The sequence below is a fragment of the Atta colombica genome, unplaced genomic scaffold (assembly GCF_001594045.1).
Source record: "Atta colombica isolate Treedump-2 unplaced genomic scaffold, Acol1.0 scaffold55, whole genome shotgun sequence".
Taxonomy (NCBI): domain Eukaryota; kingdom Metazoa; phylum Arthropoda; class Insecta; order Hymenoptera; family Formicidae; genus Atta; species Atta colombica.
Genome location: NW_017259545.1, coordinates 572,399 through 590,200, shown reverse-complemented (window position 1 = coordinate 590,200; position 17,802 = coordinate 572,399). Strand labels below are relative to the sequence as shown.

Here is a 17,802-nt window from a genome sequence, read left to right as displayed (position 1 = left end):
TCAACAGTGTGCACGATCTTATTTCAGCGAAACGTTGCGGTTGAATAAAAGCTAATACAATGAATAAGGAATATTATTATTATGATTGTGGACACGATTCACGTCAATGCATAAAAATTTGTCTCAGCTTATAAAGAACAACGTACGTTTGCAGAGTGCAAGTAACGTACGTGAGCACTAAACATTTGTCTCTACGCCGTCCACTCACAGGTTCTGGAAGCCAATGCGGATCTCTTCAGAATTTTACCAGCTTGCTTTTATTTTAATATAAATAATAACGGATTATTTTATCTCGGCCTATCTCAAACAGCTGTTACTTATATTATATACAATAATTTTTATATACTTCATTTAATCATCCCCACTAATATCCTTAATATTTCGCGAACACTTTTAGATTAATTTGTTTCAGCAAGGTTTCGCTGCAATTATTTGGCGTTGCATGAATGGCCAACATGTGGGCCTAATTGTGTGCGCGCACGGAGCAGCTGTCATTAGAAAAGATCGTTGTCGCATAGGCCATCAGAATATCGTTTCCTTTACCTATAACAGATAAATTAAAAATTACTAAAGTCATTACTAATAGCAATTGACTGTTGTTGTTATTTAAAACAGTAATCAAGAGTTCTTTGTGAAGCTGAATATATGTCCAATTTATATTCTCTAACAGCTTCATTTTAGTACCTTTAGCGTTCATTTCATAATTAATATTATAATACTAATTGTAATATTTTCACAGAAAAACATTTCGAAATTGCAAGCTACTGAGAACGTTTCAATACAATTTATTGAAAAATCAAAGTACGTATGTACGTTACCAGTATTGATTGTTGGTAGCAATTGATGTTACTTCTCCTTCTTGAATCACATTTGCCTTGCGTATATAACGATGTAGTGAGAAGATGGCTGCTCCACAGCACATACACTTCACGCACAAACCACACTACTACAGTCTAACCGCAGTTCAATCAAAAGAGCAATCAAAGAGCGAGCCAGCTTACACTAATGATGACGAAATTGACAATAAAATTGTGTTCCTTTATTTTGCTATCACGTATATAGATGCCTAAAATATATTATACTTAATTAACAGGTGTAATAGCAGACGCAGAGAAAGAGAAGGGGAAGTTAGCGAAGGAAGGGTGGTCGGTGGTTTATGATGATGATGATGATGATGCGCGGGACAATAAAGAGGCGCGGGGTGCAATAGGGCAGACTGCAATTAATGTTCATTTAAATCAAGCGGCCACCGAGCCGGAAGGTTTCGTTCCCAAATTAGAGCAAATTCCTAGTATCGAACCGCCGATGATTAAACAATATCGTGATAGGACGCCGGATCCCAAAGTTAGCACTTCAAAAACAATAGTTTCTGTTAGTGACGATCCGAAAGTAGATCAGACAGTAATAACTAAGACTACGGTAATAAAACAGACTCCGACTGAGACCGTGACTACAAAAGAAACGGTAATAGTTTCCCCCGATAAAAAAGACGTTGTTAGCGAGAAAGAGAAATTATCTAAGGAGGGTAAGGAAGTCGACGAAAAGTTGGGCGCAGTTCCTACGGACGCGATTGTTACGCAAAAAACGGTAAAGGTCGACACAATAATTCGAATTGATCAAAAGAAGTCAGAAATAAAAACTCCAGCAGACAGGAATAAAGATAAAGATAAGGAGAAGGAGAAGGATAAAGAGACTGTTACGAAGATTGTGAAAACAGCTTATGAAGATGTTTATAATGTGCCGCATTCGGCAGACAGCACGGAAGAAAAATCAGACGAAGAGAAGAAAACAAAGGATAAGAGCGGTGGAATTTTTTCAGGAATTTTTAAAGGCTCCAAATTGAAGAGAGGCAAGAAAGGTTCAAAGGACACGTCCTTTGACAGTGGTGATGAGGAATCGAAGGCTGTCCTAACGAAAGTTTCTGAACAGCAGCCAGAATTTCCTTCTACCGAAGTAATGGATTCGTATTTTGACAGCAGATTACCAGAAATCACAACTGCACCCGATGTAAGATCAGCTACTGTAGAATTTTTAGAAGATTCTCGACGAATCGCTGCAGGTATGCATGTACCTTATGAAGGTCTTGCTAAGCCAGTGGAGAAAGAAGACAAAAAAACAGAGGCTGCTGAGACCGATGATGACGGTAAGGATAAGACGAGCTTTTTCTCGAGTTTGTTCAAAAGTAAGTCTAAAAAAGATGAAGATGAATCTGTCTTACCTGTTATTCATGTTGAGAAACCTAAAGAATCTGCAGAACAAATCGCAAAAAAAGAAAAGAAAAAGCTGGCAGCAATCGCAAAGGAAAACGAGGAATTATTGGAATTACAAATGAAGGAAAAGGAGAAAGAGATCGAAGCATCTCAGATTGTCGAAGTGCCTAGCATAATCGAAAAAGAAACGGAAAAAGCCATGAAAACTGGCGCGAAAGTCATCGAGGATACTAAAAGCAAAGCAAAGATCATTTCAACGGATGAACAGTCACCTAGTAAGGATGACGAAAAAGAAGAAGATCAAGTAAAGGAGAAGAGTAGTTTCTTCGGCATCTTTAAGAGTCCAAAATCCAAGGACAAAAAGCTCAAATCGAAGGAAACATCTTTTGACAGCGGCGATGAGGAAATCAAAGCCGTAACGGAGAAACTCTTGGATGATACGCGGAAAGTTGCTGAAGATTCTAGCGTGTTACCAATTGTGTACAAAAGCGATGGCACAAAAGTCACTCCCAAAGAAGAGGTACGTACTTTCATGTCGACTACTCATTACGACGATATTCCTGCGGATAAAGTCAGTAAATCTTATGATGTTGTACAAACCACGATAAAGGCTGGGAAGACCATCCACGAAGAGGTAAACGGGAAAGCGGACATTGACAAGGAGAAAATTCAAAAGGAAGAAAAAAAAGATGTCAAAAAACCTGCTGCAGAAATAAAATCCCATACGTCAGAACCGAAAGCATCCGAGACGGAAAAAGAGATGAGCGATGATATCAAAGAAAAGAGTGGCGGCTTTTTCGGTATGTTTAAGAGCCCGAAACTCAAAAGTAAAAAGAGAAGCAGATCCCGAGAGCATAGTTCTTCGAAGGAGACCTCTTTTGATAGCGGAGACGAAGACATTCGATTGGCAACGGCGAAACTTCTAGAAGACACAATACAGATGGCAGAGAACTTGAAGCAAGCTGAAGAAGAGTTACCAGAGAGTGTTACAAGAACTCCGCCTATAGATGAGAAGATAAAAAAATCTATCATTCCCGAAGATGAAGCTGTTGAAAAAGATAAGGGAAGCGGCATTTTCGGTATATTTAGAAGTCCCAAACAAGCGAGAAGTTCCAGATCCAGGAGTAGATCTAAGGAGAAGACACCTTCGCTCGAATTGCCAGATAGTGGCCACGAAGACTTACGAAAAGTAACTGCAGCGTTCCTGGAAGATTCACGGAATATGGCAAATATCATGGGCGAATTGACAAATTCGAAAGATAAAGATGATAAATTATCAACAGAGATAAAAAAAGTTGATCAGCACATCACAATTGCAGCAGAAGACGTTAGTAAAGCTGTTAAGGATAGTAAAGACGTGATTGCCAAAAAAGTAGAAGAGAAAACACGCGATGTCGTCGATAGCGCTGAAACTGCAAAAGACAAAACGACTAAGGAAGTAAAAAAAGCAAAAGATAAAGGTACAGGATTCCTATCGGGGATATTTAAAGGTGCGAAGCATGCCGTAGAGGAAACATCCGACGACATCAAGGAATTCTTAGACGATACGAAGAAAGAAGCTGCTTTAGAGGAAGCACGAGCCAAAGAAGTGGCAGTCACTAGCTTGAAAAATCTGGAAGCGAAAAAAGATGCTTTAGTAACAGGCGCGAAGGACATTGCTGATAGAACCGACATTAAAGAATCCAAAGATAAGACGGTGTCCATTGTGAAAGGAAAGAAAGAAAAAGTCTCGGAGAAAATTTCGAAAGATGTAGAGAAGACAGATCATGCAAAAGCAACTACTGAAAAAGCTATAACAGATACAAAGAAAGTAGATGAAAAAATAGAAAGCACTGCGAAGGATGTTGTACAAGCAGATACAGAAATTAAAGATGCAATTATTACAGAAATAAAGGAGGATGCAAAAATGGAAGAAAAATTATCATCCGAAGTTGAATCAGCTGAAGGTACTGCAGCATCTGCTAAAGACAAAGCTACCAAAGAAACGAAAAAAATTAAAGAGAAAGGAAGCGGTTTCTTCTCTGGTATATTCAAAGGGGTGAAACATGCCGTAGAAGATGCAGCTGATGATGTTAAAGAATTTATGGATGAAGCGAAAAAGGAAGCTGTATTAGAAGAAGAACGAGTTAAAGAAAAGGCTGCTGCAAGTCTGAAAGATAAAAAAGACATTGCTGTGAGTAAAGCTCAAGAAACTACAGATAAAGCTGTCGATAAAGCAAAAGAAGTAAAAGATAAAACCATTTCTGCAGTAAAAGACACAAAAGATAAAGTTGTCGAGGAAGTTTCCAAAGCTGCACAAAAAGTTGCTGACGCTACGGACACTGGTGAAAAAGTAGCAGATGAAACGAAAAAAATCGAAGAAAAAATAGAGGAAATTGCGACAGAAGTTGCACAAGCTGCCAAAGATACTAAAGATGCAGCAATCAAAGAGGTAAAAGATGACACAAAGTTAGTGAAAGAAAAATTAACAACTGGCGCTGATGCGGCAGCAGAAGCTGCGGAAAGCGCAAAGGAAAAAGTAACAAAAGAAACAAAGAAAGCTAAAGAAAAAACAACTGGTTTCTTCTCTGGTATTTTTAAAGGTGCGAAACACACTATAGATGATGCGACAGATGACGTTAAAGAATTCTTGGATGAGACGAAAAAAGAAGCTGAAATGGAAGAAGAACATGTCAAAGAAAAGGTTGCTGCAAGTCTAAAAGATCTAAAAGATAAAAAAGACACAGCTGTTAGTGAAGTTCAAGAAACTGTGGACAAAGTTGCCGATAGAGTGAAAGAAACAAAAGACAAAACTGCCGAAAAAATGAAAGAAACAAAAGACAAAACAGTTTCTGCATTAAAAGACCAAAAGGATAAAGTTGTCGAGAAAGTTTTCAAAGATGCACAGAAAGTTGCCGACACTACGAAAGCAGCTAGTGAGAAAGTAACAGATGAAACGAAGAAAATTGGAGAAAAAATAGAGGAAACTTCGGCAGATGTTGCACAAGCTGCCAAGGATACTAAAGATGCAATAACTAAAGAGATAAAAGATGATACAAAAGCAGTAAAAGGAAAATTAGCGGCTGGCGCTGATGCGGCAGCAGAAGCTGCGGATAGCGCAAAGGAAAAAGTGACAAAAGAAACAAAGAAAGCTAAAGAAAAAACAACTGGTTTCTTCTCTGGTATTTTTAAAGGTGCGAAACACACTATAGATGATGCGACAGATGACGTTAAAGAATTCTTGGATGAGACGAAAAAAGAAGCTGAAATAGAAGAAGAACATGCCAAAGAAAAGATTGCTGCAAATCTAAAAGATCTAAAAGATAAAAAAGACACAGCTGTTAGTGAAGTTCAAGAAACTGTGGACAAAGTTGCCGATAGAGTGAAAGAAACAAAAGACAAAACTGCCGAAAAAATGAAAGAAACAAAAGACAAAACAGTTTCTGCATTAAAAGACCAAAAGGATAAAGTTGTCGAGAAAGTTTCCAAAGATGCACAGAAAGTTGCCGACGCTACGAAAGCAGCTAGTGAGAAAGTAACAGATGAAACGAAGAAAATTGGAGAAAAAATAGAAGAAACTTCGGCAGATGTTGCACAAGCTGCCAGGAATACTAAAGATGCATTAATTAAAGAGGTAAGTGATGATACAAAGTTAATGAAAGGAAAATTAGCAGCCGGCGCTGATGTGGCAACAGAAGCTGCGGACAGCGCAATGGAAAAAGTGACAAAAGAAACAAAGAAAACTAAAGAAAAAACAACTGGTTTCTTCTCCGGTATATTTAAAGGTGCGAAACACACTATAGATGATGCGACAGATGACGTTAAAGAATTCTTGGATGAGACGAAAAAAGAAGCTGAAATGGAAGAACGCGCCAAAGAAAAGATTTCTGCAAATCTAAAAGATCTGAAAGACAAAAAAGACAATGTTGTTAGCGAAATTGAAGAAACTGTGGACAAAACCGATGAAAAAATGAAAGAAGCAAAAGACACAACAGTTTCTGCATTAAAAGACCAAAAGAATAAAGTTGTCGAGGAAGTTTCCAAAGATGTACAGAAAGTTGTCGACGCTACGAAAACAACTGGTGAGAAAGTAGCAGATGAAACAAAGAAAATCGGAGAAAAAATCGAGAAAACTTCGACAGATGTTGCACAAGCTGCTAAGGATACTAAAAATGCAGTAATTAAAGAGGTAAAAGATGATACAAAGTTAGTGAAAGAAAAATTAGTAGCTGGCGCTGATGCGACAACAGAAGCTGCGGATAATGTAAAGGAAAAAATGACAAAAGAAACAAAGAAAACTAAAGAAAAAACAATTGGTTTCTTTTCCGGTATATTTAAAGGTGCGAAACACGCTACAGAAGATGTGACAGATGATATTAAAGAATTCCTGGATGAGACGAAAAAAGAAGCTGAAATGGAAGAAGAACGTGCCAAAGAAAAGGCTGCTGCAAGTCTGAAAGATCTGAAAGATAAAAAAGATACTGCTGTTAGTGGAATTCAAGAAACATTGGACAAAGCTGCCGATAAAGTAAAAGAAGCAAAAGACAAAAAAGATAAAGTTATCGAGGTTTCTGCAATAAAAGACAGAAAAGATAAAGTTATCGAGGAAGTTTCCAAAGATGCGCAGAAAGTTGCCGATGCCACGAAAGCAGCTGGTGAAAAAGTAGCAGATGAAACGAAGGAAATCGGAGAAAAAATGGAGAAAACTGCGACAGAAGTTGCACAATCTGCAAGGGATACTAAAGATGCAACAATTAAAGTAAAAGAAGATACCAAATTGATAAAAGAAAAATTAGCAACAGGCGCTGATGCGGCAACAGAAGCTGTGGATAATGCAAAGGAAAAAGTGACAAAAGAAACAAAGAAAGCTAAAGAAAAAACAACTGGTTTCTTCTCCGGTATTTTTAAAGGTGCGAAACACGCCGTAGAAGATGCGACAGATGATGTTAAAGAATTTTTGGATGAGACGAAAAAAGAAGCTGAACTGGAAGAAGAACATGCCAAAGAAAAGGCTGCTGCAAGTATGAAAGATGTGAAAGATAAAAAAGATACTATTGTTAGTGGAGTTCACGAAACATTGGACAAAGCTGCCGATAAAGTGAAAGAAGCAAAAGATAAAACAGTTTCTACACTAAAAGACCAAAAAGATAAAATTGTAGAGGAAGTTTCCAAAGATGTGCAGAAAGTTGCCGACGCCACGAAAGCAGCTGGTGAAAAAGTAGCAGATAAAACGAAGAAAATCGGAGAAAAAATGGAGGAAAGTGCAATAGAAGCTGCACAAGCTGCCAAGGATACTAAAGATGCAGCAATTAAAGAGGTAAAAGATGATACAAAATTAATGAAAGAAAAATTAGCAGCTGGTACTGTTGCTGCTTCAGAAATTGCAGATAGTACAAAAGATAAAGCAACGAAAGAAACGAAAAAAGTTAAAGAAAAAACTAGTGGTTTCTTCTCCGGCATCTTCAAAGGTGGAAAACATACTGCTGAAGACGCATCTGATGATGTTAAAGAATTTTTGGATGAAACAAGAAAAGAAGCTTCTTTAGAAAAAGAACGTATTGAAGAAGAAGTTGCGACAAATATTAAAGATTTAAAAGATAAGAAGGATATGGTCTTTACCGAAGTTTATCAAACTGCAGACACAGCCTTCTTTGATATAAAAGAAGCCAAGGATAAAACTGTTTCTGTAATAAAAGATACGAAAGATAAACTTGTAGAAAAAATTTCGGAAGATGCTGAAAAAGTGACCGATACAACAAAAGCCTTTGGTGAAAAAGTAACAGCGGAATCAAAGAACGTAGATGAAAAGATGGAATATGCCGCGGCAGATATTGCGAAAACTACCAAGGAGACTAAAGATGCAGCTATCAAAGAGATAAAGGAAGATACGAAATTAGTGAAAGAAAAATTGGCAACAGGTGCTGATGCTGCTGTAGTGACAGTAGATAACACAAAAGATAAAGTGACAAAACAGGTAAAGAAAACAAAAGAAAAAACAACTGGTTTCTTCTCTGGTATTTTTAAAGGTGCCAAGCACGCTGTAGATGATGCGGCTGACGATGTTAAAGAATTTATGGATGAGACGAAAAAGAATGCTGCGTTTGAAGAGGATCGTGTCAAAGAAAAAGCTGCTGCAAGTCTGACAGATCTGAAAGATAAGAAAGACACTCTTACTGAGATTCAGAAAACTGTAGATAAAATCGTTGTTGAAACGAAAGATGCAAAAGAAAAAGCAGTTTTTGCAATAAAAGACAAGAAGGATGAAGTTGTTGAAGAAATTTCCAAAGGTACTCAAAAAATTTCCGATACTGCGAAAGCAACCGATGAGAAAATAACAACGGAAACAAAGAAAATTGATGAAAAAATAAGAGATACTGCAACGGATGTTGAATATACTGTCAAGCACACTAAAGATGCAGCAGTTAAAGAAATGAAAAAGGATACAAAGAAAGATAAAGATAAATTGACAGCAGATGCCAATGTTGCTGCAGAAAGCGCGGAAGATGCGAAAGATAAAGCAACAAAAGAAGTAAAAAAGGTTAAAGAAAAAACCAGTGGTTTTCTGTCTGGTATATTTAAAGGCGCTAAACATACTATGGAAGATACAACTGATGACGTCAAAGAATTTTTGGATGAAACGAAAAGAGAAGCATCATTAGAAAAAGAATGTATTAAAGAAGATGTTACTGCAAATATTAAAGATTTGAAGGATAGAAAAGATGCCGTGATTACAGGAATTCAAGAGATCACAGACAAGGCCATCATTGACGCAAAAGACACGAAAGATAAAACAGTATCTGCAATGAAAGATAAGAAAGATAAAGTTGTCGAAGAAATTTCCAAAGATGCGCAAAAAGTTGCCGATATCACGAAAGTGGTTAGTGAGAAAGTAGCAGATGACACAAATAAAATCGAAGAAAAAATAGAAGAAACTGCGACAGAAGTTGCACAAGCTGTCAAAGATACTAAAGATGCAGCAATCAAAGAGGTAAAAGATGACACAAAGTTAGTGAAAGAAAAATTAACAGCTGGCGCTGATGTGGCAGCAGAAGCTGCCGATAGTACAAAGGAAAAAGCAAAAGAAGCAAAAAAAGCTAAAGAAAAAACAACTGGTTTCTTCTCCGGTATTTTTAAAGGTGCGAAACACGCCGTAGAAGATGCGACAGACGACGTTAAAGAATTCTTGGACGAGACGAAAAAAGAAGCTGAAATGGAAGAAGAACGTGCCAAAGAAAAGGCTGCTACAAGTTTAAAAGATCTGAAAGATAAAAAAGATGTTGTTAGTGAAGTTCAAGAAATTGTGGATAAAGCCGCCGATAAAGGGAAGGAAGCAAAAGATAAAACAGTTTCTGTAATAAAAGACAAAAAGCATAAAGTTGTTGAGAAAATTTCCAAAGATGTGCAAAAAGTTACTGACGCCACGAAAACAGCTGGTGAGAAAGTAGCAGATGAAACTAAGAAAATCGGAGAAAAAATGGAGGAAACAGCAACAGAAGTTACACAAACTGCCAAGGATAGTAAAGATGCAGCAATTAAAGAAATAAAAGAAGATGCAAAATTAGTGAAAGAAAAATTAGCAGCAGGCGTTGATGTGGCAGCGGATACTACAGACAGTGCAAAGGATAAAGCGTCAAAAGAAGCAAAAAAAGCTAAGGAAAAAACAGGTGGCTTCTTTTCTGGTATATTTAAAGGCGCTAAACATGTTGTAGAAGATGCTACTGACGACATCAAAGAATTTATGGATGAGACGAAGAAGGAAGCTGTTTTGGAGGAAGAACGTACTAAAGAAAAAATTGCTGCGGAGCTTAAAGATTTGAAAGATAAAAAGGACGTTGTCGCAAGTGAAGTTCAAAAATCGGTAGACAAAGCCATCACTCATGTGAAAGACACGAAAGATAAAACAGTTGCAATTGTAAAAGATAAGAAAGATAAAGTTGCAGAGAAACTTTCCAAAGATGTACAAAAAGTTGCTGATAGTACAAAAACAGCCGGTGAAAAAGTTGCAACAGAAACGAAAAAGTTCGGTGAAAAAATAGAAGAAACTGCAGCAGATATCGTGCGGGATGTGAAAGATGTTAAAGAAGAAGGAATCAAGGAAATGGAAAAGGATACAAAATTCATAAAAGATAAATTAGCAGAAAATGCTGATGTTGCTGCGGAAGTTACGGGAAATGCAAAAGATAAAACAACAAAAGAAACGAAGAAAGTCAAAGAAAAAACTAGTGGATTCTTTTCTGGTATATTTAAAGGTGCAAAACACACTGCGGAAGATTTATCTGAAGATGTGAAGGAATATGTAAGCGATACTAAAAAGGAAGCAACTAAAGAATTAGAAGGATTAGAACATAAAAAAGATGATATGATGCATAGTGCAATAGATGCCGTGGACAAAACCATTAAGAGTGTGGAAGATGCTAAAGATAGAACAGTTTCTGTCGCGATAGATACGAAAGACAAATTGACAGATATAGCTGTCAAAGATATAGACAAAGCAACACATGATTTGAAAGCAGCTCGTGATGACGTAGTCACAAAGACCAAAGAAGTAGTTGATAAAGTAGAAACTTCCGTGGCAGTTGTTGGACATGATGTGAAAGATATTAAGAATGCAGCTGTTATAGAAGTAAAAGAAGACGCTAACATCATAAAGGAAAAGTTAACTACCAAAGCTGAATCTATATCGGATTCAGTAGAAGTCACTAAAGACAAAGCAACTAAAGAAGCGAAGAAAGCCAAGGAAAAAGCTAGTGGATTTTTTTCGGGAATATTTAGAGGATCGAAACATTCCATGGACAGCACAGTGGATGATGTAAAAGAATTCCTGGATGAAATGAAAAAGGAGGCAGCATTAGAGCAAACGCATGTCAAGGAAGCAGCAGAAGCCGAATTAAAAACTCTGGAACATAAAACGGATCGCATGATTTCCGAAGCAAAAGAAGCGAAAGATCGTGTTACTGAGGAAATAGTTGATCAAGTCGAAAAGACTATCGACGCCACTAAAATGGCAGGCGATAAAATAGTTACAGATGAAAAACGAATTGTCGATGACATCACACAAGGTGTTGCATATGTTAAAGATAGCGTGGCGAAAGAAGTAAAGGAAGATGTACAAGTAAAAGAGAAATTAAAAACAGGTAGTGATGCTGTAGCAGAAAGTACTGCAGCTACGAAAGATAAAATTAAGGAATCAAAGAAAGCTAAAGAAAAGGGTAGTGGTTTTCTTTCGGGAATATTCAAGAGCGCAAAGCATTCTGTAGAAGAAGTATCTGAGGATGTAAAAGAATTTGTAGACGAGACAAAGAAGGAAACCATTTTGAAACAAGAACAAACTAAAGAAAAAATCGTTGCAGGTATCAAAGACTTGAAAGATACAAAAGAAACTCTTGTTATTAGTATTCAAGATGTCGCTGATAAAACCGTCATTGACGCAAAAGACAAAAAAGATAAAGTTGTTGAGGAAGTTTCTAAAGATGCGCGTAAAGTTGCTGACACCACGAAAGCAGTTAATGAGAAAGTAGCAGATGAAACGAAAAAAATCGGTGAAAAAATAGAGGAAACTGCGGCAGATGTTGCACAAGCTACCAAGGATACTAAAGATGCAGCTATTAAAGAGATAAAAGAAGATGCAAAATTAGTAAAAGAAAAATTGACTGCAGGTACTGGTGCTACCGTAGAAGCTGCGGATAGTGCAAAGGACAAAATGACAAAAGAAGCAAAGAAAACTAAAGATAAAACAGGTCGTTTCTTTTCTGGCATATTTAAAGGCGCCAAACATGCTGTAGAAGATGTAACTGATGATGCCAAAGAATTTCTGGAGAAGAAAAGAGAAGCTTCAGTAGAAAAAGAACATGCTAAAGAAGAGGATACTCGACGAGGACTTAAAAATTTGAAAGATGAGAAAGATACGATTGTTTCTGATATTCAACAGGCTGCAGACAAAATTGCCGATGACGCGGAAGAGGCAAAAAATAAAGTTATTTCTGTTGCTAAAGACAAAAAGGATAAAGCTGTGGAAGAAATTTCGACAGATGTACAGAAAATTGCCGATGCGACGAAAGTAAGCGGTGAAAATGTAACAGCAAAAACGAAAAAAGTTAGTGAGAAAATAGAAGAATCTGTAGCGGATGCTGTGCAAGAAATTAAAGATATTAAAGATACGGCAGTTACGGAATTAAAAGAAGATACAAAATTAGTGACAGGAAAATTGACAGCTGATGCTGCTATAGAAACTACAGATAGCATAAAGGACAAAGCCACAAAAGAAGCGAAAAAGACTAAGGAAAAAACAGGTCGTTTCTTTTCTGGTATATTTAAAGGAGGAAAACATGCAGAAGAGGCAACTGACGATATTAAAGAATTCTTGGAAGAAACGAAAAGAGAAGCTTCATTAGAAAAACAATGTGCTAAAGAAGAAGTTGCTGCAAGTCTTAAAGATTTAAAAGATAAGCAAGATGCTGTTATTACTGGAGTTCAAGAGGCCGCAGACAAGGTTATCACCGATGTAAAAGATGCAAAAGATAGAACAATTTCTGCACTAAAGGACCAAGAAGATAAAGCTATCGAGAAAGTTTCCAAAGATGCGCAGAAAATTGCCGATGCCACGAAAGCAGTTAGTGAGAAAGTAGCAGATGAAACGAAGAAAATCGGAGAAAAAATGGAGGAAACTATGACAGAAGCTGCACAAACTGCCAAGGATACTAAAGATACAGCAATTAAAGAAGTAAAAGATGATGCAAAATTAGTGAAAGAAAAATTAACAACAAAGGTTGATGTAGCAGTGGATGTTGCAGACAGTGCAAAGGATAAAGCGTCAAAAGAAGCGAAAAAAGCTAAGGAAAAAACAGGTGGCTTCTTTTCTGGTATATTTAAAGGCGCTAAACATGCCATAGAAGATGCTGCTGACGATGTTAAAGAATTTATGGAGGAGGCAAAGAGAGATGCTCAATTGGAAGAAGAATATGCTAAGGAAAAAATTGCGGAACTTAGAGACTCGAAAGATAAAAAAGATGCAGCGGCAACTGATGTAAAAGATGTTGCAGATAAAATTACAACTGACATGAAACATACAAAAGATAAAGCAATTTCTGGTATTAAAGATCAAAAGGATAAAATTGTCGAAGAAATTTCCAAAGATACACAGAAAGTTGCCGATACTACAAAAGCAATTGATAAGAAAGTAGCAGCGGAAACGAAGATCAGTGAAAAAATGGGCGAAACTGCCGCAGATGTTGGGCATGCTATCAAAGACATTAAAGATGCTACAATTAAGGAAATAAAGGAAGATGCAAAGAAAATTGAAGATAAATTAATAGCAAACGTTGATACGGCTGCAGAAGCTGTTGGTGATGCAACAGATAAAACGTCAAAAGAAGTGAAGAAAGCTAAGGAAAAAACAGGTGGTTTCTTCTCTGGCATCTTCAAAGGTGCGAAACATGCTGTAGAAGACGCAACAGACGATATCAAAGAATTTCTAGATGAAACAAATGAGGCAGAATTGGAAGAAGCTCGTATTAAAGAAGCAGCAGTTGCTGATTTGAAAGAATTGAAACATAAGAAGGATGCTGTTGTCAGTGATGTAAAAGACACGACAGTTCGAACTGTCACTGAAATAAAAGAAGCTAAGGATAAAACTGTCGCCGCAGCAAAAGATACGACAGATACAGTCACTAAAATAGTTTCGGAAGATATTCATAAAACTATTGATGCAGGTAAAACTGTTAAAGACAAAGCAGCGTCAAAAGTAAAGAAAGCTGATGAGAAATTGGATTCAACAATAGAAGACATCGCAGACGGGATTTCGCATTCGAAAGATGCAGCCATTAAAGAAGCTAGAGATGAAACTAAAGTAATGAAAGAGAAAATGACAGCTGGAGTTGAAGTTGTGACTGAAAGTGCTGAGACTGTTAAGGATAAAGTTAAAGGAGCAAAAAAGACAAAGGAAAAAGGGTCCGGTTTTTTATCAGGCATATTTAAAGGTGCCAAGCATTCTGTTGAAAGCGCAGCAGAAGATGTCAAAGAATTTCTAGATGAAACAAAACGCGAAGCAGACTCGGAAGAAGCTCGTACTAAGGAAGCAGCAGCGGCTGGATTGAAGGAATTAAAACATAAAGAAGATGTTACCGTTATTGGCATAAAAGATACGACTGATCAAGCTGTTGCTGGAATAAAAGATGTCAAAGATAAGACTGTTGCCGCAGCGAAAGATACAAAAGAAAAAGTCTCGGAAGATATTCAAAAGGCTACAGATGCAAGTAAAGCTGCTAAAGACAAAGTGACAGCAGAAATAAAGAAAGTTGGAGATAAATTGAATTCAACAGCACAGGATGTTGCACAAAATGCAGATACCAAAGATACAGTTGTCAAGGAAGTACAGGATGATATGAAAAAGGTGAAAGAAAAATTAGTAACTGAAATTGAACAAGCAGCAGAAGATGCGAAACATGCAAAGAATAAAGCAGTTTCTGTTGTTAAAGATCAAAAGGATAAAATTGCCGAGGAAGTTTCTAAAGATGTGCAGAAAGTTACCGATGGCACAAAAGCAACTGGCGAGAAAATAGTAGCAGAAACGAAAAAAACCGGTGAAAAAATAGAAGAAACCGTGAGAGATGTTGCACAAGTTACCAAGGACATTAAAGATGCAGCGGTTAAAGAAATGAAAAAAGATACAAGGAAGATAAAAGAACAATTGACAGCAAGTGCTGACTCTGCCGCGGAAGTTGTAGATAGTGCAAAAGATAAAACGAAGAAAACGAAAGAAAAAACAAGTGGTTTTTTTTCCGGGATATTTAAAGGTGCAAAATATGCTGTAGATGATGCATCTGGCGACGTTAAGGAATTTTTGGATGAAACGAAAAGAGAAGCTACTATAGAAAAAGAACGCGCTGAGAAAGAAATGGCTGATCTCAAAACTTTGAAAGACAAAAAAGATTCTGCGATCGCCGGAGTTCAGGAAGTAATAGACAAAACTGTCGCTGATGTGAAAGATGCGAAAGATAAAAAAGACAAAGTTGATGATATTTCCAAAGATGTTCATAAAATTACTGATACCACAAAAGCAGTTGGTGAGAAAGTCATAACAGAAACGAAAAAAATTGGAGAAATAGAAATAATCACGGAAGATGTTGCACAAGATATTATAGATACTAAGGATGCAGTGGCTATAGAAGTGAAAGATGATGAAAAATTGGTGAAAGAAAAAGTGTCATCTGATATAAACGCTGTAGCCGATGATAGCCAGATTGCTAAAGATAAAGCGACTAAAGACGTCAAGAAAGAAAAAGGTTCCGGTTTTCTATCGGGAATATTTAAAGGTGCCAAGCATTCTGTTGAAAGCACAGCAGACGATGTCAAAGAATTTCTGGATGAAACAAAACGAGAGGCAGAACTGGAAGAAACTCATGTTAAAGAAGCAGCAGCAGCTGGATTGAAAGAATTAGAACATAAAAAGGATGCTGTCGTTACTGGTGTAAAAGATACAACTGATCAAGCTGTTGCTGGAATAAAAAGTACTAAGGATAAGACTATGACTGCAGCGAAAGATATAAAAGAAAAAGTCATTGAAGAAGTCTCGGAAAATATTCAGAAGACTACAGATGCAGGTAAAGCTGCTAAAGATAAAGTGACAGCAGAAGTAAAGAAAGTTGGTGATAAATTAGATTCAACATTACAGAATGTTGCACAAAAAGTTGCAGATACCAAAGATGCAGTTGTTAAGGAAGTACAGGATGATACAAAAAAAGTGAAAGAGGAATTGGCAGGAGAAGTCGAAACTATGGTCCATGGTGCTGAAGCAGCTAAGGATAAGACAACTAAAGAAGCGAAAAAAGCTAAAGAAAAAGGATCCAGTTTTCTTTCGGGAATAGTTAAAGGTGCGAAACATGCTGTTGGAAGCGCAAGGGACGACGTTAAAGAATTTCTGGATGAAACAAAATATGAGGCGAAATTAGAAGAAGCTCGTGCTAAAGAAATTGCAACGGTTAGTGTGAAGAAACTGGAACAGAAAGATATTATTGATAGTGCAAAGGATGTTACAAGAGAAGTAGTAACTGATGTTAAGGACGCTAAAAATAAAATTTCTGACTCAATGACTCAAATAGTGGATACCACGAAGATTGCAGTTGATAAGTTTGCGACTGAAACAAAGAAGGTTAGTGAAAAAATAGAATCTAAAACTACAGATATTGCACATGGTATAGAGCATGTCAGAGAAAGTCTCGATAAAGAAATAAAAGAGGATACAAAGGCGGTGAAGGATAAATTATTAACAAGTACCGATGCTATCACCGACGGCGCCAAAGACAAACTTGCGAAAGATGCTAAAAAAGCGAAAGATACAGGTTCAGATTTCCTATCTGGAGTTATTCAGAGTGCAAAGCAAACAGGAAAGGAAATTTCCGACGACGTGAAAGACTTTCTGGAAATAACTAGGCAAGAAGCAGCTGCTGATGAAGCACTCGCTAGAGAAGCCGCGGGGGCAAGATCGAAAGAACTGGAAAAAGCAAAGGATAAAACCGTTGGTGAAGTTAAAATCTCTATGGGTAAAGTTGTGAAAGGCACAAAAGATGCTAAGGAGAAGAGTCTTTCCAGTATAAAAGGTGCAAAGGACAAAACAATCTCTACTGTGAAAGCGGCGGAAAGTAAGATAGAACATAGTGTGACGCAAGCCGGGGAAAAAATTAAATCTACTGATCAAGATGTGACACAGAAAACTAAACGCGCCAAAGATGCCATTGTAAGTGAAGCAAAGGAAGATACACGAGTAGTCAAAAGAAAATTGGCGACTGGCACAGATGCAGTTGCTAGTACAGCAGAGACTGTTAAGGACAAAACCGCGAAAGATACTAAAAAAATCAAACAAAAATCAGGCAGTTTTTTATCAGGCATGGTTAAGAGCGTGAAACACGCAGTAGAAGATGTAACGGATGATATGAAGGACTTCCTGGAAGAGACCAAGCAAGAAGCAACCGCGGAAGAAGCTCGTAAGAGCGATCTCGCTCAAGCGAGATCCGCCAAAGATAAATCCACTAAATCTACAACTGATGCGAAGGACAAATCTGTCAGTGCTATTAAAACTATGAGAAAGAGTCCTCCGAAATCACAATTACCAATGGATATGAAAGGCATGGGCAAAGCTTCGCCTATCACTAAGAGAACGGGCAAAGTGACTGAAACGCCAGCGACAAAAAAGAACGGTGATAGAATAGGATCGAAACGCGAGATTGCTCAGGAGGTAGTTCGTAGATTTGATATAGCTGGCAGGTCGGAGACGTCCGGTGGCGTCGAGCATTTAACCGAGACAGTTAACATTAAGAAAGTATCTCGCATTCCACAAAAGAAAAGTTCGGGTAAGGAGACAGACGATTCGGGTAATTCGCGTAGAGTAGTAGAAACCGTAACCACGGTAGGGCACCCCGAGCCTCGCACACGGCACTCCGTCACCACAATCGTGACAAAGTCTGTGCGAACGACCCCACCGCCACCCAGTTCACTCGCCGAGTTCACTGACAGTAGAACCGAAGGTATCTTGCAATAATCTTGCGTTATATCCATATCTATATCTATATTATATATTACATATACCAGCTGTGTGTAACATGATTAATGATTAAGTTGA

General features: G+C 37.5%; 1 protein-coding gene across 12 annotated transcripts in view; it reads left to right on the top strand.

Annotated features, from left to right (window-relative positions):
* The window catches only part of LOC108691889 (microtubule-associated protein futsch-like), an 85,115-nt gene that overhangs the window by 58,417 nt on the left and 8,896 nt on the right, over positions 1 to 17,802 (top strand). For all 12 annotated transcript variants that reach the window (XM_018199836.1, XM_018199834.1, XM_018199826.1 and 9 more), the window contains one exon: positions 1,094 to 17,707. In XM_018199836.1, the coding sequence (XP_018055325.1) occupies positions 1,094 to 17,707 (16,614 nt within the window). The remainder of the gene's footprint in view (positions 1 to 1,093; positions 17,708 to 17,802) is intronic.